The sequence below is a fragment of the Xiphophorus couchianus genome, chromosome 18 (assembly GCF_001444195.1).
Source record: "Xiphophorus couchianus chromosome 18, X_couchianus-1.0, whole genome shotgun sequence".
Classification (NCBI taxonomy): Eukaryota; Metazoa; Chordata; class Actinopteri; order Cyprinodontiformes; family Poeciliidae; genus Xiphophorus; species Xiphophorus couchianus.
In genome coordinates, this window is record NC_040245.1 from 14,854,252 (window position 1) to 14,881,361 (window position 27,110).

General features: G+C 41.0%; 3 protein-coding genes across 4 annotated transcripts; 1 reads left to right on the plus strand and 2 right to left on the minus strand.

The window, feature by feature from the left end:
• Nucleotides 1–1,249: 1,249 nt before the first annotated feature.
• tubd1 (tubulin, delta 1) lies at nucleotides 1,250–5,586 on the minus strand. The gene is made up of 8 exons (XM_027999760.1): nucleotides 5,307–5,586; nucleotides 5,078–5,225; nucleotides 4,003–4,219; nucleotides 3,498–3,729; nucleotides 2,947–3,111; nucleotides 2,710–2,841; nucleotides 1,595–1,778; nucleotides 1,250–1,473 (listed from the first exon to the last, which is right to left on the minus strand). The coding sequence occupies exons 1-8, from the start codon at nucleotides 5,455–5,457 to the stop codon at nucleotides 1,368–1,370; spliced, it is 1,335 nt and encodes a 444-aa protein (XP_027855561.1). The 5' UTR covers nucleotides 5,458–5,586; the 3' UTR covers nucleotides 1,250–1,367.
• Nucleotides 5,587–7,056: 1,470 nt separating this feature from the next.
• rps6kb1b (ribosomal protein S6 kinase b, polypeptide 1b) lies at nucleotides 7,057–16,140 on the plus strand. The gene is made up of 15 exons (XM_028045487.1): nucleotides 7,057–7,236; nucleotides 8,159–8,202; nucleotides 8,280–8,400; nucleotides 8,553–8,621; nucleotides 10,001–10,148; nucleotides 10,569–10,626; nucleotides 11,636–11,736; nucleotides 12,508–12,598; nucleotides 12,683–12,773; nucleotides 12,864–12,971; nucleotides 13,051–13,113; nucleotides 13,221–13,298; nucleotides 13,506–13,613; nucleotides 15,147–15,259; nucleotides 15,344–16,140. Exons 1-15 carry the CDS (start codon nucleotides 7,168–7,170, stop codon nucleotides 15,576–15,578), a joined length of 1,497 nt encoding a protein of 498 aa, XP_027901288.1. The 5' UTR covers nucleotides 7,057–7,167; the 3' UTR covers nucleotides 15,579–16,140.
• A 438-nt stretch (nucleotides 16,141–16,578) lies between these two features.
• slc33a1 (solute carrier family 33 member 1) lies at nucleotides 16,579–23,893 on the minus strand. Of its 2 annotated transcripts, none has more exons than XM_028045486.1 (9): nucleotides 23,767–23,893; nucleotides 22,737–23,194; nucleotides 22,500–22,653; nucleotides 22,087–22,282; nucleotides 21,087–21,286; nucleotides 20,807–20,991; nucleotides 20,600–20,717; nucleotides 20,191–20,406; nucleotides 16,579–20,102 (listed from the first exon to the last, which is right to left on the minus strand). In XM_028045486.1, the coding sequence occupies exons 2-9, from the start codon at nucleotides 23,150–23,152 to the stop codon at nucleotides 19,935–19,937; spliced, it is 1,653 nt and encodes a 550-aa protein (XP_027901287.1). In that variant the 5' UTR covers nucleotides 23,153–23,194; nucleotides 23,767–23,893; the 3' UTR covers nucleotides 16,579–19,934. The 2 variants fall into 2 exon arrangements, with proteins under 2 accessions (XP_027901287.1, XP_027901286.1); XM_028045485.1 differs by having other exon boundaries at nucleotides 23,618–23,849.
• Between the last annotated feature and the right edge of the window lie 3,217 nt (nucleotides 23,894–27,110).

Consider the following 27,110-nt stretch of genomic DNA (forward strand, 5'->3'; position numbering starts at 1 on the left):
TTAACTAAAATATGACTTCTGCCTCTTTTCTGTTCATTATATCCTCTCTACTTCTGAACTCCTCCATTTAATAAAATATTTTACTGTTAAGATAGTTGCCAATTACTCTTAAATTGGAAAACCAGAGTGTTCACAAACACCTCATTACTTTACCATATAATGGTGATAATGCTTCTGATCTCTACATCTGGTAGAAATGGATTGTCATGAACAGAGAGTCGCTGAGCTTAGGACTGTCAGAATAAAAACAAAGGGAAAAGTTGCATATCAAACGTTGTGCCTAAAATCTTATTTCAACATGGTTTCCTCCAAGATCAGAGTCTCCTACCTGCAGTTCCTAAGTTGTATTTGGCTCCTATTTGGCTAAAAATGATAAAGATCACACTGATGTTTTTAAATGTAGATCTTTTTTTTCCCTTATAATATTGAAAACTGCTTTATATCCCATACAGAAAAAAACATATACATTCTCTTTTTCTATCATTTAAAAATTAAAGCTGACAACAAATTTTTCTATAGTACTTACAATTTTTTAAATAGGGATTTGGGCACGGTTATGTAAAATCATATTTGCTGAGGTTTAAACCATTTTACTCCCTCATCACAAATATGCCTGGTGTGTTGCTTTTATTCTTTCATGCATGTTTGAGAAATCCCTGAATCTCCCCTGGCAGCCATTCAGGGGTTAATAAACCCTTGCTACCACAAAGCGCCGCTTTATTCCTCAAAGCTCCACCTTGGAGCTTCTGCTTCACTGAACCCCTCTCTTCCACACCTTTCCCATTTATCTCCTTCAGACTAGAGGCAGCAGCAATTAGCAAACACCTGGCACGTCTGCTGAACTCATCATAGGAGCAACTTCTCAGTCCGATACTCCTAAGAACAGCTGTAAACAGCACAATGAGGGAGAATAGTTATGATCATAAAGAGTAGGAGCTTCCTGAAGAGAGAGAAGCCAAATTTCAAAGCATCAAATTGAAAAATTTTATTTTATTTTAAGTTATTTTTGATATATACAGTAGTTTTTATAACTGAAGGTAACAGTCATTTGTGCTATAAAATAGCAAAAGTCTTGAAAATTAAAGGTCAATGTTTTAAATACTAAAAATTTCATTTCTTGATTTTATATATATATATGTATGTGTGTGTGTGTGTGTGTGTGTGTGAAGAAGTAAAGATTGTGAAAATCAAACCTTTCAGCAAGTCACAACCTTTAGCCATGAAGGTATGAAGAAATAAACTCCAACAGTGTTCCTAAAGCAAATTATTTTATTTACACAATTTTTAAAAAATCTACCAAAAATAAATAATGTAGTAAAAATCAGTCCACTGTGTTGCTTGGTGTCGTCTCTCACAGCTACTCTCGGTTACTGAAGCTCAGAGTAGCTGGAGATCACCTGCTCAAGAGATGTAAAGCTGTCCAGAAAATCCTCCTCTGAGATCCCATATTTAACATACTGATGGATGTAGGCCCTGCAGGGAAAAATACCATTGATCCACACTAATTATTTAACCTAATTAGTCTGGATTGAGATGAATAGAAATGATGAAACTGAAGTTTTTATTCAGTCAAGGCTGCTCTAGTTCGACTTACCTGGAAGCAAACATGTTCCAGGCTTTTCTCACCATGTCATCCAGAGGTCTGAGCAGAGCCTGGCTGTTACTAACCAATGTTGCAGACTTCTCATACTTATTGAAGGGAACAGGGGATTTCCACAAGCTAAGTGCTTCATCTGGTGGAAGCCATGAAGTATAAATAGCTGAGTCTTCAAATCCCCCTGGGGATAAAAACAGAATTCACTCCTGTTAAAGATTTGCTTATACCATTACTCAGACACATCTGGATGCAGTGCTGTTCAAAACTATTCTTAACTTTTTGTCAGTTTATGTACGCTAAAAACGTAAGTGGAGTTTATACGATACACACACCAAAGCTAAATGTTGTAGAAACCCTTTGCACTCTGATACCTTCAATTCAGGAGGGTATTAGTATAAGTTTGCTTAAAATACAAAAAATAATGAATATAATGCAAAAAGAGAACCTAGTTTGATGAAAAAAGTAACTAGATTGCAAAAATGAATCTTCAATATTTTCAATATTGACAAATATTGGAAGGACTTGATTGGCCTCAGTCTAGTTAAGAGGACATTTTCATTCTTTGCACATCTAGACCGATATGTTGGCCCAGATTTCTTTGACTGAACACAGTTCATCTGTGAACATCAATTTTAAAATGTACCACAGAATCTTAATGATCCCTCACACAAACATTATGTTTGTATTTTGTCTGGAGTATTTTAACACAGGAAAATGCTTTGATGCAGGCCAGTCTGCTGTAGCAGTGGCTGTTTGTTTAGGTTTGTGTTCCCACTGGAAGGTCCGACCATCATTTTTAGGGAATAGTGTTCAAAGAGGATGACCATTTTTTTGCACTTTGGCCAAAAACCCTAAATTTGGCCTCATCTGACCTAATCTCACCTTGCAAATATTGCAACTGCAAACAGTATTCTCTTTGAAATATGGCTTCCACAAAGATGGAGTGTCTTTAAAAACCAGATGCCTTCTGGAGTGAACTGTTAAAATATCTAGCAATGTCTGAGTTAATGGGGCTCAACACATGGACACAACACTTCAGTGTGAAAGAAAACCATAAATATTTTTTCCTTCCACTTTATGAATCCGTATCAAATTCAGCCGTGTTCTCTGACCCGTCTCTGCACTGTAGACGTCCTTCCCCCTCAGGATGAGCAGGTTGGCCAGGGAGGTGTTGAAGCTCCCAGCTGAGAGACTCCTGGACCGCCCCGCTGAGGCTGGAGGTGGACAGACCTGCCAGTCTATACCTACAACAAAAAAAAATCTTCAGCTCAGAGATTATAGACTTTCCTTTTTATACTACTAATGGTGAGTGAACTAGCTATAATTCTATTTTTGGACTAAAATCTCACCTCCTTCCATCTTGCTGTTGGAGATGAGCATCTGCCGCAGGTGTTTGAGCAGAGCCGGCCAGCTGAAGGTGCTGAAGGGGATGGAGGAGCTGGCCATCTGGGGGATGGTGCACACACTCAGCAGCTTGTACTCTGGGTGGCAGGCGAGAGCGCTCATCAACTCACCTGAAAATCGAAGAGAGTTACAAGTGGATTATGGAGCAATTTACACACGATTTAAACATTAACTAGTAGAACTACAACTGAGAAAAACATGCACGGCTCTTAAAACTTCTTTCAGGCAAAAATCCTTACTTTTCGGATCTCAACTTTCCAGAGTACTTAGTATTTGACATTAATTTCAAAAATATAAAATACAAGCGCTGATTGTGAATTTACAGCAATTACGCTTACAAGAGTAAACTTTCATCTGTTAAAAAGACGACACATCAGGAACGGTGGTAGGATTCAAGGAAAGGAGAACCCAGGGGTGGAAGGAAAGAAACTGAACACTGAAATCAGACTCCCAAGCCTTTCTGACTGCGTATAAAACTTGAGTGTTCTGCTCTTACCAATAGGATGCCTACTGTAAGCTCCACAGGAAGCGGGAGTGAGCGTGGGCTGCAGCACCCCACCCAGCTGGTGAGCAATGACCCTGTTGATGTCACTGAAAGAGATCTGCTTGATCTTCAGCAGCTGACTGCAGATCTTGTGCACAATGTCGTTCTCGTGCACCAGGATGGCATCAGAGAGCTGGTAGAGGTGTGCAAGCGTCAGCACTGAGTTGTAGTTCTGGACAATCACCTGGAAGAATGGAGTGTGGAGAGATGACTTCATGAAAGACTCTACAGTGGATGAATATGGATGTACGGTTATGATTTCAGTTTCCTATTTATTTCCAGTTTGTACATTGCTACCCCCCGGGTTAAGACAGGGAGAAGTTATCCTCAGTCAGGTTTTGACCCTAAAGGTAACATCCAGCAAGTCAGATTGAATTTATTTACTAATACAACTAAGCCTTGCTCTTGTCCATGAATGTAACAAATAAAATAATAATGGCAAATAATAATGACATACTTCCCCAGTCCCATATGGCCAGGTGAGGTGGTTAAGGACAAACGACGATGGGTAGGCGTCTCTGAGACACTGAGTGACGAAAGTACCGACTCCTGAGCCTGTCCCCCCTGCGACACTCATGATGGGGATGAACCCCGCCAGCATGTCGCAGTGCTCCACCTCCCTCCTCATCAGCTCCTCCACCGCGTCTCTGTGACGAGGGCCATGGACGCAATACCTGGATGGATGGTAATGCGTGTATGATGAGAAAACTTCCTCTTGTCTGAAGATCAGAGGCCAACTATGATGCTTTGCAAAAGCATTTAAAAGCATTAAATGTGATACCAACACCTAGGTAGTGCATTGTTTTGAAATCTAAGGAAAATTAAAGTTTTTAAAATCTTTGTATTCATAATGAGACACCTAAATAAAACACAAAAACAGAGCAACGACAAAACACGTTGGATCAAATAATGTCCATATGTTACAACGACCTGTCAAACTCCACAATAAAATGCAGTTGAAATCTGTGTTAAAATGTGAAAACTGAGGTTCAGATGTTCTCAGTCCAACCTAACCCACTTGAGTTACTTTGCAAAAGGTGAGCTTGCAACGTGCTGATTGGTAAATAAGTAGATAAATGAAAACCATGCATAATGTCCAGTACATTTCACAATTAAAATCCCAGACATTACATAGAACGGGATTCCCCCAGTGTATTACAAGCCTGGCGGACCACCAGGCTTTACTTGCACCCCCACCAGGCTTAGCATTGCTTATTTATTTACGTTTTTAAAAAATGTTTACATTTTTTAAGACTATGTAGTTGGTGTTCAGATATCAATCATCCAACAACACATAATCATCAAGTGATATTTTCAAATTTCCTCTCAATTTTAAACACTTTTTAACTCAAAAACACAGCGTGCCCCTGGATGGATGCCTGCCTGAGCGCCCAAACCACCGAGCTTAGCGGGTTTTCTGGGGGAAACCCTGCATAGACGTTTGTGTTTCAAACAGGGAAATGTTGAAGGGTGTGCTTCTGTTGCAATGCACTGTATGGTATTCCAGTTCGTGTGGTTTGTTAACATCTCACCCATTGGCCCAGTTGTTTCCAGAGCCCTGTTTCTGGCTGAAGTGGGAAGTCTCTCCATACCTCCACCTGCCAGACTTCGCAGCCTTGCTCATGCTGTGGTTGATCACTTTGGGCTCCATATCAATCAGCACCGCCCTGGCTTCGAGGTCTGACGCACACAAACTGTATAAAAACGCGCCCACGTCACAGCAATCAGTCGCATTAAAGTCATCTCGGAGCCTTTGCTTACCTCCCTGTGTGGTCTCGCGGAAGAAGCGCTCACAGCTCACCGTGCTGTACGTTTTCCTGTGGACGTCGCGAGCATCGCTACAAATTACGTCAAACAGCTCCTGTCCCACCTGGTTACCGCACTGACCCAGCTGGACTGTCACCACAGACATGACCAGACCTGTGCGATGTCTAAGTCACTTAATCATGCCATTTTTTTGGCTCCATTTGCAGACTTCAGGCTGTGTTTTGGAAGCGGCGCTCGTAGTTAAAACGTCATTTCCGGCGTAAACTGTCAAACGTTTTCAAAATAAAATACAGACTCAATGCCATTTGAAGTACACGATGTTTTTGAGGGTTTTTTTAAAAGTGTACTTCTTAGCATAAAAACGCACGACATAACTAATTTCCAGCTTGCTTGATTAAAAAAAAAAACCCCACATATTGTATTATTAAGTGTTTGCTCCTCATCTAACCAGTCCCTTACTATTATTATTCTGTTTATAGCCTTACAAAGAAACAAAAAAGATTCAGTGGAAGAAAAAAATATTATGCTTTGGCCAAATATGGAAGGCAAATTTATCGTTTAATCAAGACCATTATCCATATTTAGAACATTTGCAGTCGAAATTAGCATTGTCCAGAGAGCCTTTCTTCCTGTCTATTTATAACGACAGTTTTCAAATGTTTGATGCCTGATTATGTTTTTAACACTTACATTTGCATGAATGCAAAGAAGAATGATGGATTTCTGATCCCAGTCTAAGCATGCTGTGCCTTGACACAGTGATGGTTTGGGCGACATGGGCAACCCCCGCAGCAGCATCTAATCAGAGGAGGCATGAGACCTCAATACTTGTTTGGGTCTCCTCTTGTGCCTCAATGCACCATGACATAGAGACAATCAGCCTGTAGCACTATGTGGATGTAATGGAAGCCCAGGTTGCTTTATTTGATACCTTCAATTGGACTATTATGCAGCAGTCCAGTCCCTTTTCTCCAGGTAAGACACCTCTGACATTGCCTCTGCTTCAGGAGTGACTTGACATGGGAAATGCAACATCGGTAGCCTATGTCTAGTATTCATCAGAGTGCCTGAAATGGACACACAGATGAATACTCCTCCTCCAGAGGTTCTCCCTGTTGCTAGTGCACCTTTTCCTACCACACTTCTTCCTTCCACTCAATTTTCTTTTAATATAAAGGTGTGACACTGTGAGTTTCTATCATGGAAAATTAGAACCTTCATAATATTCAAATTTTCTGAGACACTGGAATTTTAGTTTTCATTATTTGTAAAGCCACAATCACCACAATTACAAGAAACAAAAGCTTAGAATATGCCATGTGTGATCAGGGTTTCCACCGGTGTATTATAAGCCTGGCAGGCCACCAGGCTTTACTTGTGCCTGCACCAGGCTTAGCATTGTTTATTTATTTATTTTTTGTCATTGCCTTTTTTAAGACTACGTAGTTGGTGTTTAGGTATTAATCTTCCAGTCTTCCAATAACGCATGACTATCAAGTGATATTTTCAAATTTCCTGTCAACTTTTTTTAAAAATGTAACTCAAAAACATGGCGGCCGGCTGGATGAATGACAGCCCTAACGCCCCAAGCTTTCTGGGTTAAACTCTATGTGATGATTCTATAATATAAGAGTTCTGCTTTCTGAGATTACTGGCAACATTCAAGTGTTTAGAGATGTACTAGCATTCAGTGCAGCGGTGCCTTTGTATATGAAACAACACGTTCCCGCCCCCTTGTGGAGCATCGCAATGCGCCTGCGCGGTGTAGTAGCCGGTTATGGCGGCCGTGCGTGTTTGTCCATGAGGTGGGGGACGCCTGCGGTCTGTGACACAGCAACCCGAGCGACTCGCCGCCATGGCCGGAGTGTTTGACATTGATCTGGACCAGCCGGAGGAAAATGTCTCCGACGACGAGAACGATGAGGTACTTTACCAGAGGCCGTCAGAGGAGAAACTCCCCGCCGTACGGTAGCTAGCTGCGTTAGCCTGGTCGTCTGCCAGCAGCCTCCGCAGGCCTGCAGGCTGCAGCGGCCGGGGCTGTCGGGGCCTCACAAACTGTTTGTTACTATTAGCATGGCCGCAAACACAACAAAACAAGCGCCTTTCGTTTTTTATGGCACTGCAACCCGGTTCAGGAGTGAGTTTTATGCGTTGTTGAAGCTGTCAGCGTTGCTGTCACGCAGGGGTTGTGCAAAACATCCTTACTTGGCCAAAGGTGCAGCAGTGATAAATGTGGCTCCGTGTGCAACAGTTTATTTTGGCAAAATGTGACAGAGTGGGACTGTGTGGGCTGAGGACTGGCTGCCCGGTAGCTTGTGTTTATACAGGGATAGGAAACCAGCTATTGCAGAGTTTTAGAGCACAAATTGATCTCTATTTAAATCGTCAGTCATGTCTTGTCCAGCCGTCTAAGCCAAAAAGTGTGACATTGTTTGTAAAAAGTTGTTAAATGTCATGTTTATTTTTCATTGAGATGAAAATAAGGCTAAAGTTTAGCATTATGAATGTTTACCTAGTATGCACTGTCTCACATCAGCTCATGTTTATGTGATTCTCTATGAGGAAAATAATCAGAATCAGTCAATATAAACATTTAAAACATAGATGTGAAGAATATGGTATGGTAACTTTTTTTGCTTCACATAGAAAATAATCTTTTGTTTTTTTTCTAAAAGTATCTGTTATGGTGCATCAACTACTTCACAGTGAAATTGCATAGAGCCAAACTTTTAACAAAAGTTTTAAAATGCCCCCATGATTTTATAGCCCAGAAAATAATATACATTTTTGATAAAGTAAGTATTTAATGTCTCCTTTGCTGATCAGTGTTCTGCTCTTCCTACCAGACTCAAAACATTGACATCATGGATCAGTGCAGTGGGTTTGAGTTGTAAGTATTCAGTTTTGTCACCGCTTTTAAAATGGTCCAGATAAGAAGCCTAATTCTTTACATTTCTCTCTCTGCAGCAATATGGACGACTGTGAGAAAATCGAGATCTCCGAGGACAACGTCAATCAGGGGACGGAGAACATCAGACCAGAGTGCTTTGAGCTGCTGCGGGTGCTCGGAAAAGGCGGCTATGGAAAGGTATGGAGTCCAGTGAACATGCCGTTTGTCTGAGCGGCTTGTGTGGTGAATTATTTTGCCTCTATAATGTTATGCTGACCCATGTTTTTTCCCCCAAATTGCCTGTGTGACTATTCCGAACACTTAATTTATCTTTTTTCCTTGCTCTGCAGGTTTTCCAAGTTCGGAAAGTTGTCGGAGCTGCAGCCGGCAAAATATTTGCCATGAAAGTTTTAAAAAAGGTATTTAATTTTTTTCTTTTGCAGTCTGTCTCTGAGTTGTATGTTAGCAAAAGCGCAGATACAGTTTTGGTTATGTAACCACGCTGTTTGCTTTATAAATTAACATTATATTGCTTCTGTCTGCACATATGGGCTGCTGCTGAAGTCAGTGGTGGGGTAAGATTTCACTGCTAGTTGGTAGACAGCCAGCTGCTCTGCTGCAGCCTCGGCTCTTTAAACGCTCCGCTCGAGCCCATTAGGTCCAGCTTCATGTTGGAGGGATTGCCTTCCACGACCTCGGTGACACATTAAAGAGCTGCTACACGCTCGGGCAGTTTTGGTGGCAAAACCTAACAGTGGAAAGCATAAATGGCATTTTCGGTAAAGATCTGATAGAGGCTCACAAACGTGGCGCGTGTGAAATTTTAAGTTTGTCCAGACTTGTCTAAAAATTCCCAGGGACAAACACTGAATTTATAGCGGAAGTGAAGCTTCTCAACTGAGCTTCATAATGTTTTTCTTAGTTTTCCGGCAGTTTTGTGTTGCTTATAATGTGTTTGTGTAGTAAAAATAAGAACTTTAATCCATTGCCCTCTGGGTGTGTGTGTATTTTGTGAATTTGGCTGAAAATTCAGAATAAGAGCATCAACCCTAATGTTGCTGCCGCCACAGCTCTGAACGCTCGCTGCTGAGACGACAGAGCTGTTGACAGGCAGCTCGTTAGCTGTCAGACAGAAGTGTTTAGCAAACAGAAGTGAGGAAAGCAGCAGAGAGCAGAGGCTGTCGACAGATGAAAATTTAGGACACTCTGGACTTGCACATCTCCAAAAAGAGGCTGCAGAGGCCTGGCAAGGAGCCACTCTGGGGTGTCAGAACCAGGATGCATTTAAAAGATGAATCCTGTCTCAGGCCACAGCTTCACAACTTTTTTTTTTTTTTGGAAAAGTCAACCTCTGTCTCATCAAAAATGCTGTGATACCTGTGCTGTCCTGTCATAGATTCTTTGATAATTCTTTAACTCACAGTTAAAATTTAATTAAAACAGCCAGAACAACAATATCAACAGATGGTAGACCTCCATAGAGAGAAATTACGAGCTTGTGAAAACAGGACGTTACCGCTTGTAGCAATTTCTGCATCAACAGATGGAGTTTTTATAATGATCACTTTGCAAAATGTTTTTAAAAAAATCTGCTCATGCAAAATAAAACTCAGCATGTGAACGGGAGGCACTAACACAGAAGAGGAGAATGGGAGACAACGTTTAATCCATTTAGTTTGCAATAGAAATTATCCAGTGGCCATGCTGCAGTGTGTGTATCATCTTACATTTCTTTATATAATTAATATTTTTATTGTTTTTTTTTCTGATTTTATTTCCCTGTGCTTCCGGCCTCCAGGCTATGATTGTACGTAACGCTAAGGACACGGCTCATACCAAGGCAGAGAGGAACATTCTGGAGGAAGTGAAGCATCCCTTCATCGTTGATCTCATCTACGCCTTCCAGACGGGAGGGAAGCTCTATCTCATCCTGGAGTACCTCAGTGGTCTGTAACACTAAAAAAAAACCAAAACGCAACACATCAGACCTGCTATTTTTGTTTTTAAACATATCATCTATAACATTTTACTCTTGTAAATGAGTCTAAGTTTGTATACATGTATTAATAATGTTTCTGTGACATCAGTTGCTTGCAACCATTTTATTTTCAGCTTCAGTGTAAACAGAGAAAACAGAAGTACTCAGAGTACATATTGTTCCTGGACAACAATCTTACGCTGTCTCTTTCAATGGCAGATTAATGCAGCTTGAATTAATAATGCGTTTCATAGAGGAAGATGCATTTGCAGCTCATAGGCTGGGTTTTGTTTGTGTTGTTGCTTCCGAAACAGTTTACTTTTTGGATCGTTTTAGAACTTGTATGTTACTTATTTTAGATGCATAAAGATGTTGTTCTGCTGTGCAGGAGGAGAGCTCTTCATGCAGCTGGAGAGAGAGGGCATCTTCATGGAAGACACAGCCTGGTGAGGATGGTTTGGCATCAGATGTCAGTCATCAACTGTTGACATCATTATTGATTTTATTTTATTTTTTCCCATTCTTCTGTTTTGCATCATCTGGCAGAAAGTTGCCTGTTAAGATTCTTACTTGGCCAAGCAAGTTGTCATGTAGAAGTGTTAATCCAACCTGCAGTAACAACCTCTTACTGGAAAATTTAAGTCAAATAAATTTGAGTACGTTTATTCAATATTCTGTAATAATTAAGTGGTTGTTTTGATGCGTCAGGAAAAAGCATTTTTGGTGCTGCTGATCAGAATAAGATTCAGCTCCTCAGCAACAAATACTCCAGCTGGATTTCATGTCAAACAAAATGTCTGCTGTTGGGGATACTAGAGGATCTGTGATGAAATGGGTCAATATTGGGTTAGCTTGTTAAACATCATGGCATCATGAACTCCTTGAAACTCCAAGACATTTTAGTCTTTCAAAATGATTATGATGGCCAAATTGGATATGGTTCAGCAGGAACAAAATGAACTTTCCTCTGAGACGATGTAATTTTTCTGACATGAAGCTGATGGAGAACGTTAGGTGAGCTGGAGAGAAACGAGCATCAGGGGGAACACTGCAGTCTGGATGAGCTGCAGAGATTGTGTAAAGATAACTGGTCAAAGATCGTTCTCTCTGTATGCGCCATTCTGGTGAAACGAGAAGACTGATGCCTCGTTTCCACCGAGCGGTGCGGCTCAGATTGGTTCCATACACAGATTACGCTCTGGCGTATTCAGGGGTGCGAACCGACCCGCATCAACCAAATGAGGCACAAGTGTTGTCCTTTTGGCAAGTTTTAACACTATGGGTGCCAATAGCATCTGATATTTAGTTTGAAACGATTGATTATAAATTCAGTACTGTGTTTAGACCGGAAGAGATGCAACAGTCCTTCTTGCTTTCATGTCACATTGTTGTGATGTTTGGTGTGATATTATTAGCTTTGAAGCATAATTTTATTTAGTCTTTTGTTGCTTGTAGTTTTTACCTCGCAGAGATCTCCATGGCTCTGGGTCATCTGCACCAAAAAGGCATCATCTACCGAGACCTGAAGCCTGAGAACATCATGCTCAACAGCCAAGGTCTGTCCGTCCTGGATGATGCGTAATATTTAGAGCCTTTTGAAGTATTCATGCTTCTTGATATTTTAATTTTTTTTACATGACAACTACAGACTTCAATTTATTTCAGCAGGATTTTAAGTGACAGACCAGCACCGACTGGACATGAGACGAGACAAAGTATTTGTGCTTCAGTGATCAAACATTTTGCTTTAGTTTTAAATTAAAAAACTATTTTCCCCATTTGCCACACACCTGATTTAAATTAATGGGTAATCAATGGATGGGGTCATTTGAATTAGGTGTGCTGGAGCAGAGCTACATCTAAGACCTGCAGGACCTGGATTAAGAACTGCTGGCCTAGTCAAAGTCCTGCCCTAAATTTAATAAAACTTCTGAGTCAAGTAATAAATATTTGCTAGAAATGCTTTCTATCAAATTTAGCCCATCTGTTGAACTATCTTAAAAAGCTACAATTCTCTTAGACGCTTTTAACCCCCAAATATCTACAGCTTTAATTGTTTTACAAAGTATTAATTCTCTTGCGTTGAGTAGAAATGCATTCTTCAGATTATATTAATAAAAAGTGATGAAAACCATGTCTCTCTTTGACTAATTTGAATTTTAGTAATATAAAGTGATAAAAACATAAAAAAAACTTCACACAACGTGGCAAACTTCAAGGGGTGTGAATACTTTTCAAATCAAAGTTTTATTTAATGCTGAGCTTCCAGCAGGTGTAATTAATCCATGCAAATGTTGGTATCTAAATATTTCTTGATTTTCCTCCAGGTCACGTAAAACTTACCGACTTCGGTCTTTGTAAAGAATCCATTCATGACGGGACGGTCACTCACACTTTCTGTGGAACCATCGAATACATGTAGGTGTTTTTTCTGGGACCTCTGACCCAGCTGCACTCTTCATCACTAACGGCCTCGGATGCTGTGGGCTGTCTGTGCTTCAGGGCTCCAGAGATCTTGATGAGGAGCGGCCACAACAGAGCGGTGGACTGGTGGAGTCTGGGCGCTCTGATGTACGACATGCTCACAGGAGCGGTCAGTGAAACGCACTCAGTTTCATTATTATTGTTGTGAATCAACATAGGTATTGTCTTAATAACTCTGGTCTTTCCTCTCTAATTGTAGCCCCCCTTCACAGGTGAGAACCGGAAAAAGACCATTGATAAAATCCTGAAGTGTAAGCTGAGCCTCCCACCCTACCTCACACAGGAAGCAAGGGATCTCCTGAAACGGGTACGGTCTCCTGCGTTTGCTTGAAGCCGATTATTTGCCCTGCTGGTTTTCTCTTAACGTTTGGCCGCTGCTTGAACAGCTGCTGAAGAGAAATGCTTCGTCGCGGCTTGGAGCCGGAGCAGGAGACGCCACAGATGTGCAGGTGAGAGCAGTAGATGCAAAAGAATATTCTCAAACTTCAGCCGGTTGTTACGAAATTTGTTGTGAAACCAACTTGTTTAAATTATAATTTTTTTGTGTGTTCAATAGGCTTATCCTTTCTTTCGACACATCAATTGGGAAGATCTACTGGCCCGGAAAGTGGAGCCTCCCTTCAAACCTGTCCTTGTAAGTGAAACCATAAGCAGACATTCATTACCTTTTGGTATTTGGTGGGATGTTTTGCTAATGTGCCTAAATAACGCTACGTTAGAGACTGAGGTCCAGGAAAACAGCCAAGCCTTCTACTGTGTCGGATCATCTCCTGCTTGCTTTGGCTGAAACCTCTCATGTTGCTGTAATCCCAAACTTGTGTTTCCTCTCTGATCTGGCCAGCAATCAGCGGATGACGTGAGTCAGTTCGACTCGAAGTTCACCAGCCAGACTCCGGTGGACAGCCCTGACGACTCCACCCTCAGCGAGAGCGCAAATCAAGCCTTCCTGGTAATACCTGAAGACGCTTAACTTCACTTCTACCTTGTTTAGTAGCAAGTTTAATCTGAACTATTAAAGATGCAGTGATTCCACTTTATTTATTCCAGTGTAAGTTTTTCACAATTTGTCACATTACAGCCATAAACTCCAATTCCTTTGCACTTGTATTTTACTGGATAGAAGGAAAAGGATTTTAAATATTTTGTTTATTGTGAATATATACAAAAAAATGTAAAAAGTGTGACGGGTATATGTAGTCAGGCCCCTACTCTTAAATAAAATCCTGTGCAGCACTACTTGCTAAATGGTAGCAAGTAGTGGCATGAAAAACATGCCAAGCTTTGAACATCTGATTCAGTACTGCTCAAACAACCAACGGCAAAATGGAAAGAGTCTGGCACAACTGCAAACCTACCAAACAGCTAAACTAAAGCTAGCTATATTGTAAACAATATTACAACTACCAGTCGGTTCGAAATCGATCTAAATGCAAAACATTTAATGCCTGTGTGTGTAAAGCCGCAGCGATGTGCGTCACCTTGAACACACCACTCCCCTCTCTGGAACATGGCCATGGCAGCATCATGTGACGATGTTGTCGTACTAAGAGGACTCCAGCAACACTCGACGTTCTGAGAAAATTGTGACAGCTTGTGGATTATTTTCTGGGACAGGGCAGTGGATTAGGATTGGTGAGGAGCTGGATGGAGCTAAACGCAGAATGATCCTGGAAGAAAACATGTTCAAAGCTGCAAAAGATTTGAGACTGGAGCAGAGAGTTGGCTTCCAGCAGGACAATGTCTCTGAAGATCAGCTCCGAGCTACATTAGGGATCTCAAGCTCTAGTCCGCGTCAAGTCAAGAGTCATTATCAGAACCCTCTTGAACTTGATTGGATTTTTGGAACAATGACCCGTCTAAAAAATAAAAACATTTACATGTGTTAAAATAGCCCAGTCAAAGTCCAGAGATAAATTCACCTGAAAATCAATTTACAAATTTATGTCCAGATCCCCCCCCCCCAAAAATCCAACTGCTAAATTCTACTAAACATTTTAGCATCCATAGATGTAAACAGCTAGAAGAGAAATGATAAAAATCACTTGCAGGTGTAGTTGCAGTGAAAGGATATAAATTAAAAAAATATGAAATGCTTCTTGGATTTTTATTGGTAAAAATTTGCAAACCTTCTGTGATTTCCCTTCACATTTATTCGCTCTGTTGTGTTTGTCTTCCCAATGGGATGCATCTGAAGTGTGTGGTTGGAATGTTGCAATATGTGGATAGTTGATTGCAAGGCATTCTGCAAACAGGATTGTTGCTCAGCAGGTAAATGTAACAAAAAATGACCATAAAAGACAAATGATGTGAAGTTGTTGACACTTTCTGTATGTTTGTGCTGTATAATTGCGTTAAGATTAAACCTAGAAATGTCACAATAAGAGCCCAGAAAAGTATGGAAGTTTGGGGAAAGTTGTGCAAAAAAAAAATCTCCATAATTAAAAGGTGCGTTCCTTGTTTCCTTCCTTTGTGGTTTTCCCAGGGCTTTACATACGTCGCGCCATCAGTTCTGGAAAACATCAAGGAGAAGTTTTCCTTCGAGCCAAAGATCCGCTCCCCTCGGCGCATCATGGACAGCCCAAGGACTCTTCTGAGGTTTGTCGGCTGGTTTGCAGCAGATCTGATGTGAACTGATTATTTGCATGACACATTAACCGGTAGTCTCTACTTCCCTCTCAGCCCGGGCTGGTCTCGCAGTCCCCTCATCCCCGGCGTGGGACGGAGCGTCCTCCCCTCTCCTCTGGAGCAGCCCATGGATCTGTCCACCGCAGAGCAGATGGACATCACTAGTAGCTCTGAGGCCTCGGCCCCCCTCCCCATCCGACAGCCTGCGGGGGTCAACCTCGCCCAGATGAAGCAGCAAACCTTCCCTGTCGTGGCCAAACGGCCTGAGCATCTACGTATGAACCTATGACCCCTGACTTTATTTCTTCTCCCTCTGGTTTGGTGATATTTTTTTAAAGGCAAAGAAACAGGAACATATGCTAGAGACAATGAGAATCCAAACTTCTTGCACATCTGCACACCACATGTACTGTCACAACCTGGAGTGTGCTCTTGGGGCCGACACTACGGCAGACTACAGTTCAGTGCTGAAGGTGATGTCATCGCCTCGCCACCTCAGGTCTGTCGACCTCCCGCCTCCGGCGATCATTTCTCACACTTAAGGTATGATTGGAACTGAGACGCAGTCAGTCTGCTGGACTTTAAGATATCCAAAGTGCTTTGATCTCTTGTAGTCGACACCAGTAAGCTCTACTGGATGGATTACTGACATGGTTCCTGGTTCTGGATTATGATCTGAATTGGGATTAATATAAAAAAAAAAAAAAAAAGAGGGTTGTTCCGATCAGACAAAAAGAGGCTCTATAAACTTAAGGTTTTGCTTTGTTTTATGAAGTCTTACCAAGTGGATCCATTTTCTGTGCTGTGCATCAACTCATAGAGCCTCCATTAAATACAAAAAACAAAAACTATCAATTCTTTAAGCATTTATGTTGTGAAATGGCTTCATGTGGAATCCATACTTGAGTTATCACTCTAATTCAGCTCCATTTTCTCCTGATCAACGGCAACATATAACTGGTCTCTGTGCTGATTGTGTAATACCACCTCCGGCTCTCCTTCTGGCTGCTCAGAGACGCTCAGGGCGTCAGAACCTGGAGTGGGTCCGAATCTCCAGAACCAGTTGATCTGGTCTCACCATCCGCAGCTCTGTGAAGATTCAGAGCTCCAAAGACCCGGAGACGCAGCCACAGCCTCCTGGCTCAGCATTAACTTGTTCAGGAAAAACAATTTTACAACTCTTGAGACACTAAAAGAAATTATGAATAAACTGTAAAGAAAACATGCGCATCATGTCTGTTTGTTTTCCCTCCAACATTCACAGAAAAAGAGATGAAAACCTGATGAAGTGTTTTTAATTATGAATATTTATTGAGATCTCAATATTCAATCACTTTTAGTCATTCTTTTCCTTCAGCGGGATTCCTTTACAGTCTTTTAAAACATGGGATTTACTTTGAACTCAATTTATTTATGTACCATCGTTTCACTCATTAACAAATGTCATCTCAAGGCACTTCACAGGACAAACCACCATCCAGAAGTGTATGATCAAATTAATTCAACCATTAAGATTACATACATTCCAGTCTGTTCTCAGTTATAATACAAGCACACGGTGACAGTGGAAGGAAAATACTCAAGGTAGTAAAAACAAGCAGAACTGGGTTCAGCTTGAGAGGGCAGAACAGACACAAAAATCCCAGAAGATCTACAGAGTATTTATCAGGAGAAGTATGGTAAAACCATTTGTAAATTTAGACTTTCCAGGTTCCACCTCCGATAAAAAACGATGTCAAAATTTCATTTTGTTCCATCCCTTTGAAATTAAGTCTTTAGAACCACAGTGGCTGATCCTCAGGAAATGATTTGGTTTTATTTTATTATTTTAAAGACTTTGGAATGTAGAAAAAAGCAGGAACATTTAATAAAACAATTTAGTAAATGTTTCAATTCAGATGTCAAATTGGTCTAATTATTCCTGGAGAAGTCCATAGCTTCCATGCTTTGGCTTCATTAGTCAGATATTAAAAGCAGTTTGTTGTTTGTAAGGAAAAGAAAAAAAAAATCTCAATTCACTGACTGACAGTCTGACAATAAAAACATCTGCCAATAAACCTTTGAAACCTTTTTAAATCTCAATTTATTTGACCACAACCTTTGTTATTGGGTGGATAAGAACAAAAGATCAGATGTAAATAAATGTTGACGGGGCCTGAGTCTGGAAAAACTTGTGAGTTTTAAACACAAAATGTTTAGGCACCCCGTTATGGAATTTGAATCGCTGTAAACTAAATCTGTGCAATAACTAAAATATATATATTATGAATAGAATAAAACAATAAAACTAAGTAGTTGCCCACCACCTGAAAAACACCAATTATTAAATTAAATCAGTAAACAGTGTCAATGACAGCTCTATCGAAATGGATGATCTGCAGCAAGTAAATACAAAACATTCTCATAATATTGCTGTGAGCTGAGTTTAATGTCTAATATAAAAGGACAGTTACACATTTAAAAAGACCAAAGGCTATTTGTTTGATGTAAATGATGCTTTCAGTGCATTTATTATAAACAACGGGAAGTACCAGATCCTCAAATCAATATATTTAATGTATTTCACAAACTAAAAATTCCCCTTATCAATGTTTCCACCAGGGAATTTTGGTAACCACCATTCAGACATTTCACTCATACTAATCTTCCCTCATGGCTGGTGTTTACATGACGTGAAGGTATCCATGACATTATCCACTTATCTAAACAGACTGAATAGATATTAAATGTTTCCTGTAATAATATGAACTTGTACAGTATATGCAGTTACAATGCAACCAACAAACTGGAAAAAGCTGCATGAATGGAGAGCAAAGAAAAGATTTCCTAAACCAATATACTGACCACAGTTTGTAATTGCTCATGGAAGTTTTATATTATATTAAAAAGGCAAAATGACGTTTAGGCATCTTCATTCATTTAACCATAGAAATCGAATCTTCATTAAGGAGCGCACAGAAACAACCGGCGGATTAAAGCTCTAGTGTGTTGAGAAACTTAATGAACTTGATTACCCTTCACAATTATTTAAGGGCAACAGTGTAGTGTTGCCCTTCTCTACCACAGGATGGCAGCATAACTTAACTTAATTTTTCAAATTCAGATAAAAGTTTGGACAATGAACTGACCTGAAGACACTAAACAAGGCACAGTTTAAACAAACAAAAACAATCACAATAGAAATGACGAAAAAGGTCAGAAATCTGAGTATTTTAAAATCAGGTGGGTTTACCCACTGGTTGAACTTGGGAGTTGGGCAACATACTATGAATGGGTGGGCGTCTCCCGCTCTATAGTACTTCAGTCTCACACCTGGCAACACGACCACTAATCTGTTTTAACGTCCTGAGTTGGGATCACAACACCATCCACCGTTATGATTCTATCTTTACAGTAACATGAAATCAAAGTAATATTTTCAATCAGCTGAAAGCAACACAGTCAAAATATGCTGATTATTTCTGTGTAAGTTATTGATCCAGCTAATATACAGCTAAGCGGTAAAAGCAGCTGTAGAGCTGATTGTTTACAATTTATTTAAATGTGTGCGTTTTATCTGGAATGTTTTGAAATAAATAATCAAAACATTCCTTTACCATTTTCAGGACATAAACATATGAACAAGCAGCAGATACTTTAATGCAACTTTTTCGAGATTATAAAACAAAATTTTGGGCATAATTGGAGATAATCGTGCAATTCCTTCATTTTCCTTTGAATTCAAAACTACAACACCTTTCAAAGAACTTGCCGCCCCTGTTTTTCTCTTATGTACTGCAGTCAGAGGAAGAACAGAAACCGGCAGGTCAGAGGTCAAAGAAAACCAGAAATTGTCAGCGGCCTGATTGGTCCAACTAATATGACCGATATGAAAGTACAAACAAATATTTAATGCAGCACCCTTTCACACTGGAGGAGACGAAAACTATTTGATTCCTTTGTATGGACTTAAATTAAAATAAACATCAACTGCTATAAATATTATAGTAAGATGTCTCCCAAAATGTGCTAATTAGTAAAACTGAAATAGGGACAATGAAGAAAAGATATTTCTGCATACTGTAGATATTTATTTTTTTTCTGTTTTCTTTTTAAAACATTTATATGTAACTCTGTCCTATTTCTCTAACTGTTTCCCTCTGAACTGCACTGAGACTCTTTTCCTGCTTCGTGGTTCAGGCCAGGGATATGAGGAGAAATCTTCACATGTGCTTTGAGTTAAGATTAGTGAATTTGTTCTGTGAATATTCCTTTCATATAAGAAAGATATATAGGTTTGAAGATGAAGTGCTAAAACCCAGAAAGCATCTTAAAAAAATCTTTTTTCAGATGAAAAAAGATCTTCTTTGACCCAGCCTTTGTTTGGTTTTGCTTAAGCAGCACAACATGGTAAAAATCTACTAGGACACTTTATAAGACGGCAGCAATAGTTTAAAAAAAAAAAAAAAGAAGACAGCAATGGCAGCTTACTTCATATGTGTGTACATATATGTGGCATGTTTAATGGTAAGTGTTTCCTCAATCTGGCAGCAAAAAAGCCAGACCAGAGCAAAACGTTGCTGTGTGGGAATGACTGTGAGTCCGGCTGGTTTTGGAGCAGAAAATGAAGGTGCAGCTCACTACTAAAATGTCTGTAGGATTCATATCACTGGTTCACCCTGCATCTCCACGCAGAGGAGCTCTGCTCCTGCAGCCGCCTCATTCTTTTCCCCAGCCACACCCACCACAGTAAACCGATGACGACACACACCACAGACTCCACGTAGTAGCCGTCCATGGTCGTCACACAAACGCCTCCTTCCTTGACGCACAACTGGAGGGAAAAAAAATAAAAAATGAGGGGTTTACTTTATAAATAAAAACACACTCTGTGGTTTTCCGCCCTCTCCCGTTCCACTCACCCCTGCCTCCAGTGACGAGCTGCAGCTCTGTCCCACGGCCCCGTGGCACTCCTTAGAGGTCAGGGGGTCGACCATCCACAGAGCCACGGTGGAGGGCCAGTTTCCTCCCAGGTTAGTGACCGTGTTCAGCAGCGTCATGTAGGTCCCTCCTATGAGGGGGTCACTCACTTTGGCATGGAAGGCCATGCAGGCCACATACATGCTATACAGCGCCACCTAGGGACACCAAAATGGGGCCAACTTCATTAAATGTATTCACAGTCAAACAAGGTGTTTAAGTGTTTTACTGTCAGAGGTTTGTGAACGCTCATCAACCGGTTTCTTTGAACAGGTTCCAGGAGGTCAGACTGGATTTGATGGTTGTAGTTAAGCAGGGCAACCAGCAGAGAAAAGGAGAAAAACAACAAACCTGATGCAATGCATAGCTGAGCAGGACTATGGCGTAGTAGTAAAGTGGGAATCCTCCTTCTTGTTTCAAATTGGGGGTCCACCATACCAGCAGAGCGTACTCAAGCCCGATAAGCAACCTGCATAACAGAATAGGATTCTGCTAGCTCTTTGCTTACTGCATACAAACACAAAGCAAGCTCATTTCTGTGTTTACGTGAGTGCTTACCGGAACGGAAAGGCTTTATAAAAGACATCAAGGGGTCGCGGCCCCGCCGTGTATCTGCTGATGATCACTGGAAGAAGGATCTGCAGAGGCACCATGGGAACCGCCAGGAGCGCCAGCTGCTCTTTGGGGACTCCAGCCTCCACCAGCTTCAGACCTGTAACAGCATCTGCTGCAGAGAAACCGATCTAATGCAAAAGAAAAAAAAAATTAAGATATTTTCACCATGAGTTTTCTTCAGATACAGACAAAACCAATCATCTTGCTGTTTGCAGTTATGTACTTTAGCTGTGAGGAGCAGGGAACAAAAAGTGAAGACTGTTGGCATCTTGACGATGGAGAACAGGAGCTTGTAGGTTTCCGTGACACCCTGAGTCTCGACCGGGACGTTGCTCCTGCCTCTGCTGTGATCGTTCTCCCTTTTAAGGATGGCCACCAGGGTAGTGGAAACTAGAAATATCACCCCCCAGAAAAATAAAAAATCTGCAACAGAAGAACAAAAGATTGACTTAAATAATCTCCCTAAACCTAGCAGAAATAAGAAAAACAATCATTTTCAATACATCACCAGATCTTATACAGCATTTCCCAACTCTACCTTGCAAAGGTTCTTCAAACCTTTGCAGTTTTAGACATATGCTTGGCATAAGAACAGAAGTTTGGTTTCAAGTTTGGATACATTCTCCCACAAGGTTTGGGAATATTGTAGTCAGACCAGGAGGTTTACTGTCAGTCTTCAAACCTCCTTTCTTACTGAATTTCTTCTTCTAAAATCAGAGATCCCAACAGCCTCTTCTGTGTTGCTGTTTGTCTCTAAAATGATGTGCAAGTTTAATAATTTCACCTCTGCAATACATTCTTTCCAAGTATCTGTACCTGCTTTGCCTGTGCTGTGTTAGACATACAGTATATCTCTGTGGAATGGTTAGGTAGTCTGATACATTTGTATGTTCAGATCATTGAGTTAAAAGATGCAAAAGAAGAGCTGGACAACTGAGGTTTATTTCAATTCAGTCTGATTTGCCGTAACTGATGAGAGGTTTGTACCAACAAACACTAAATGTTGAAATTGAGTCAAAGGTGTGTCAAAGAAGTATTAGTGTAAAGGTGGGCCCCTTATGCAACCAGATTACTGGAGCTTTTTTTAAACCCATTCCTAGCAGATTTGTTTGATTTCAATTTGACTGGTACAGGAAAAGTTCAAGTAAAACATTTTAAAATCATTTATTATACTTCGTTTTTTACACCACACCTCGGAATTCAACAGTGGTGTGTCCATGTACCTGGCAGAGTGACGATGCCGGTGTCTTTGGGCACTATTCTGAGGTACTTGTTGCAAAATTCAGCAGACTCCAGAGCCAGAAAGAGCACATTCCCCAGGAAGTACCCCGCCGTCTGGCCTACGGAGTTGCAGGTAGACGCATAGCCCACATTTTCTCTAGATAACATGGTGAGGGCCCAGCCATCCACAGCTATATCCTAGTACACAGAAAGAGAGAGAGAGAGAGAAAGAAGATGTTTTAAGTTTGTAAGGATTTTTTTTTATTATTTCATTGATTTTTGAAACAAAGGTTGCACATTGTATCCTTTTCTTTCCACTTCATAATTTTATGGAGCTCTACCTTTAAGATGAAACAGTTCATGGAACATGAATGCTTTTGCAAAGCACTGCATATGTGTGCTTATTAATGGTTACCTGTGTGGCTGCCAGGAAGGCAAGCATAAAGAAGACTGCAGTGAGTGTGACCACCTTGGGTCCCTCCTCGCTCTGCAGCAGTGAGGTGACTGTTGTTGAAAGATAGAGCATGAACAGCCCCAGCAGGTACTGAGTGGGCACCAGCCACGACTTTCTGCAGAAACACATGACAACAGTTCAGAGACAAAAACAAAAGCATATATAACAGTATCATCCGTACTTGGGTTTCCGTCCTACCTTCTCCCAAACCTGCCGAAGTACAGGGCATCCACCAACGGTGCCCAGAAAAGCTTCAAACTGAACGGCCAAAAGACGAAGCTGAAGAAGGCTTGGTCTTTGTAGCTGACACTCTTGCTCTGTAAGATTAGGGGGATGCTGCCAGCCAGTCCCAAGGGAATCCCCTGCAGCACATAGAGGAACAGGAGAAGTAATATATTCCCCAGTTCGCCACGGATACCCGGCCGAACCCGGTGACGCCTCCTGTTCTCTGTGTCTGAGCTCCTGATGAGGCTGTCTGCCTCCTCTTCCATCTCCGGCTCAGGAGAACTCGTCTCCCCTCTGTCCATAGAGCCGATGTGCTCAGACAGGATGGAGGCGCCTGGTACTCTCCTCTGTCGCCCGTTCCTGCGTGTCGTCAAATCTGAGGGCTCCATGATGGAGCAAAGGGCATCAAACCTGCTGTGCCCACAATAAATCTGGAAGAAGAAAATAAAAAATACCGGTAAAACATTTACATAGAGTTTCTAGTCTGTTTTTTGAGGCTTCTGGGTAAATCAGCTGTCTTCTCCAAATGTGCTATGGTTGGAAAGGTAAATGTAAATAAATGATTGCAATCCATTGAAAAAACGGCGGAAGAAACACATTCAGAAGCAGGTTGGATTTAAGGTGTGAGAAGAATCATCAAAATGTGCTACATTTTAAAAATGTCAAGAACACATCCATTGATCTCTAACAGGAAGTATAATTATAAGCCAAGTCAGTGAAAAATTAACAAGTCAGGTTTGCTGCTTTCACTCTGGTGTCGTTTAAAAGTAAACAATATTGTACGCTCACAAACAACCAGAATAAACTCAGAAACAGCTAAAAATCAAAAGAAAAGCGGATGGGTTTGTGCATACCTGGTTATGACAGCATGCCAAAGCAGAAATAAACACACAAAATCAGAGGAATGAGTGAGCCAATCAGCGGCTTGTTTCATAAGATTGTTCGGCTAAAACACGGTGACGTCCTAACAGATTAAATGAACAAAGAGAAATAATTAGACTACCGTTTAACTTAAAAACACATCGGTGGACAAAAACACAGGACAGCCAAGAAGAGCGTTGTGTGCAGCACGGAAATGTGTCCGGGTAACTTTAGCTGACGTGTCTGAAAACGTCACTGCACGAAGTTCCTCTTCAGAAGCAATGAGTAAAAAGACGGAAGTTTTTTGTTTTTTGTTTTTCTATGGAAGGAAACAAATCCAATGCCTGTCTTCCGAGAGGGAAAAAAAATTAAGATACATTTGTCATCATTTTGATATTGATTGTACTAATTTCTTCTAAATAAAAACATCCAGATATATGGGACATGTATTTTATTACATAAACTGATAATGTCGTCTTAAAGATGTTAATTGTTTTGCAGACGGAAAAAAAGGACAAATTAAACAGAAAAACTAAATGCAAAATGACAAGCTGCAATAAGGTATAATTGGCTCTCGTCCATAATAAACAGAGATGCATTGCAAGATAAGAGCAAAAAAATTTACTACCAAAATAAAATGTTACTACAGTAAAATACAATGGAATGGTAAAAAACTCAGTTTTATTGGTTTATGAGTTTGAAGTCTCCAGGATGGATTGTCAGACTTTTGAGCATTAACAACCACGCTTTTCTTTATAGCAACAAATTGGCTGGTGGAGTGTTGCTTGTTTATTCAGCTGGTTAAATTAAAATACAACAGGAACCTATGCTGTAGTAGACATGATCCTGATGAAGACTAATCTTGATTACAAAGTTTAGTCTTAAATGAGAGTGACTTCAATCGCCATAAAATAAAGGCAATTTAAATAGTTTGTCCTCCTTAGCCATGCTCTACCTTTGTTTATTTTATGGCCACACTATATTTTCAGATTAGAATGTTCAAATTGCAAGCTACAACAAATGAAAACACCCCACTATTAAAAGAAGCCATTCCTTGTATATATTAGAGAAGGCATTTTACTTCATAACTGTTAATTAAAAAGATAATGACTGCACAAATTTTATTCAAATATAGCATGGTTTGAATTTTTTTTTTTGCTTAATCTAGATCATTCTTAGCTGTCTCCATTTCCTCCTGTCTTAGTAAGAGGCACCCATGACCCCACATTAAAGACGTAATGAATAACGACATGGTCTGGCTTATGGGTTGGTTTAAGCCCATGTGAAGTTGCTTATCCCACCCGCAAACATATGACAAGACGGAGGCTTATTTTAATGACACAGCATGTGATGAAAGGACCAACGTAAAGCTGCCATTACCACCACTTACCGAGATATAGTTTGAGATGAAGGGATGCTATTACAAGACCTTATTTTCCCCCCTATTTCACTAGACCTCCTGATAAACCATGCTTAAATTACTTCATGTCTGAAGATATCTGTTATATATTTACCGGGTGCATCTACCAATCTGCAGGCATTTTTGTCTATGACATAATTTTGAGAATAGCTGTCAAAATTTTTTTTTTTAAAGTGGTATGTATTAAATTTTAAAGACTAAAGATTAAATAAATTCCAACCCACAAATGTTGCTTGAATAAACATGCATGGTAACTAATTGAAGGTCTTCAAACATCCATATTGCAAACAGATTCAATGAATCTGATCCAGTCCTGAACCTCAGAGGTCAGTGTTGAAAACCATTTGACCTTCAGGTGAGATTTTGTTTGATACATCCTTCCACTTGGATAATATACCTATATGAGCTAGTTTAGGGAATGTTTTTTCTCAACATAATCTAATCTGCATTAGCTCTGTGCAAAATATATACCTCTTTTTTTTCCCCCCAAAGGTCCTATGAGGTCAGATTTCAGCTTCCTTCTAGGTAAAATTTTTTTTGCTAGAATGAAGAGAAGCACACTCTCCATACTGTCTTAGCAGGAGATAGAAAATCATTCATCAATGCTTCATCTTAAAATTCAAATCTTGCATTGCACAAATGCATTGATGCATTTGTACGATGCAAATGCCTCGTTGCATCCTCACGGGCTAAGAATTGGGATTTTGGAGTCAACTCTGAAGAAATTTTGATGAGTAACAAAAACACTTAATTTAAAAAAAAAATCTTATTGAATAAAAGGACAAAGCATCTGTTGGCTAGCAGTATACAGTATATGCTCTGTGTATATACACTGCTCAAAAAATAAAGGGAACACTTAAACAACACAATATAACTCCAAGTAAATCAAACTTCTGTGAAATCAAACTGTCCACTTAGGAAGCAACACTGATTGACAATCAATTTCACCTGCTGTTGTGCAAATGGAATAGACAACAGGTGGAAATTATTGGCAATTAGCAAGACACACTCAATAAAGGAGTGGTTCTGCAGTTGGGACCACAGACCACTTCTCAGTACCTATGCTGTCTGGCTGATGTTTTGGTCAGTTTTGAATGTTGGTGGTGCTTTCACACTTGTGGTAGCATGAGACAGACTCCACAACCCACACCAGTGGCTCAGGTAGTGCAGCTCATCCAGGATGGCACATCAATGCGAGCTGTGGCAAGAAGGTTTGCTGTGTCTGTCAGCGTAGTGTCCAGAGGCTGGAGGCGCTACCAGGAGACAGGCCAGTACACCAGGAGACTTGGAGGAGGCCGTAGGAGGGCAATAACCCAGCAGCAGGACCGCTACCTCCGCCTTTGTGCAAGAAGGAACAGGAGGAGCACTGCCAGAGCCCTGCAAAATGACCTCCAGCAGGCCACAAATGTGCATGTGTCTGCACAAACGGTTAGAAACCGACTCCATGAGGATGATATGAGGGCCCAACGTCCACAGATGGGGGTTGTGCTCACAGCCCAACAGCGTGCAGGATGCTTGGCATTTGCCAGAGAACACCAGGATTGGCAAATTCGCCACTGGCGCCTTGTGCTCTTCACAGATGAAAGCAGGTTCACACTGAGCACATGTGACAGAGTCTGGAGACGCCGTGGAGAGCGGTCTGCTGCCTGCAACATCCTTCAGCATGACCAGTTTGGCAGTGGGTCAGTAATGGTGTGGGGTGGCATTTCTTTGGAGGGCCGCACAGCCCTCCATGTGCTCACCAGAGGTAGCCTGACTGCCATTAGGTACCGAGATGAGATCCTCAGACCCCTTGTGAGACCATATGCTGGTGCGGTTGGCCCTGGGTTCCTCCTAATGCAGGACAATGCTAGACCTCATGTGGCTGGAGTGTGTCAGCAGTTCCTGCAAGATGAAGGCGTTGAAGCTATGGACTGGCCAGCCCGTTCCCCAGACCTGAATCCGATTGAGCACATCTGGGACATCATGCTCCATCCACCAACGTCACGTTGCACCACAGACTGTCCAGGAGTTGGCGGATGCTTTAGTCCAGGTCTGGGAGGAGATCCCTCAGGAGACCATCCGCC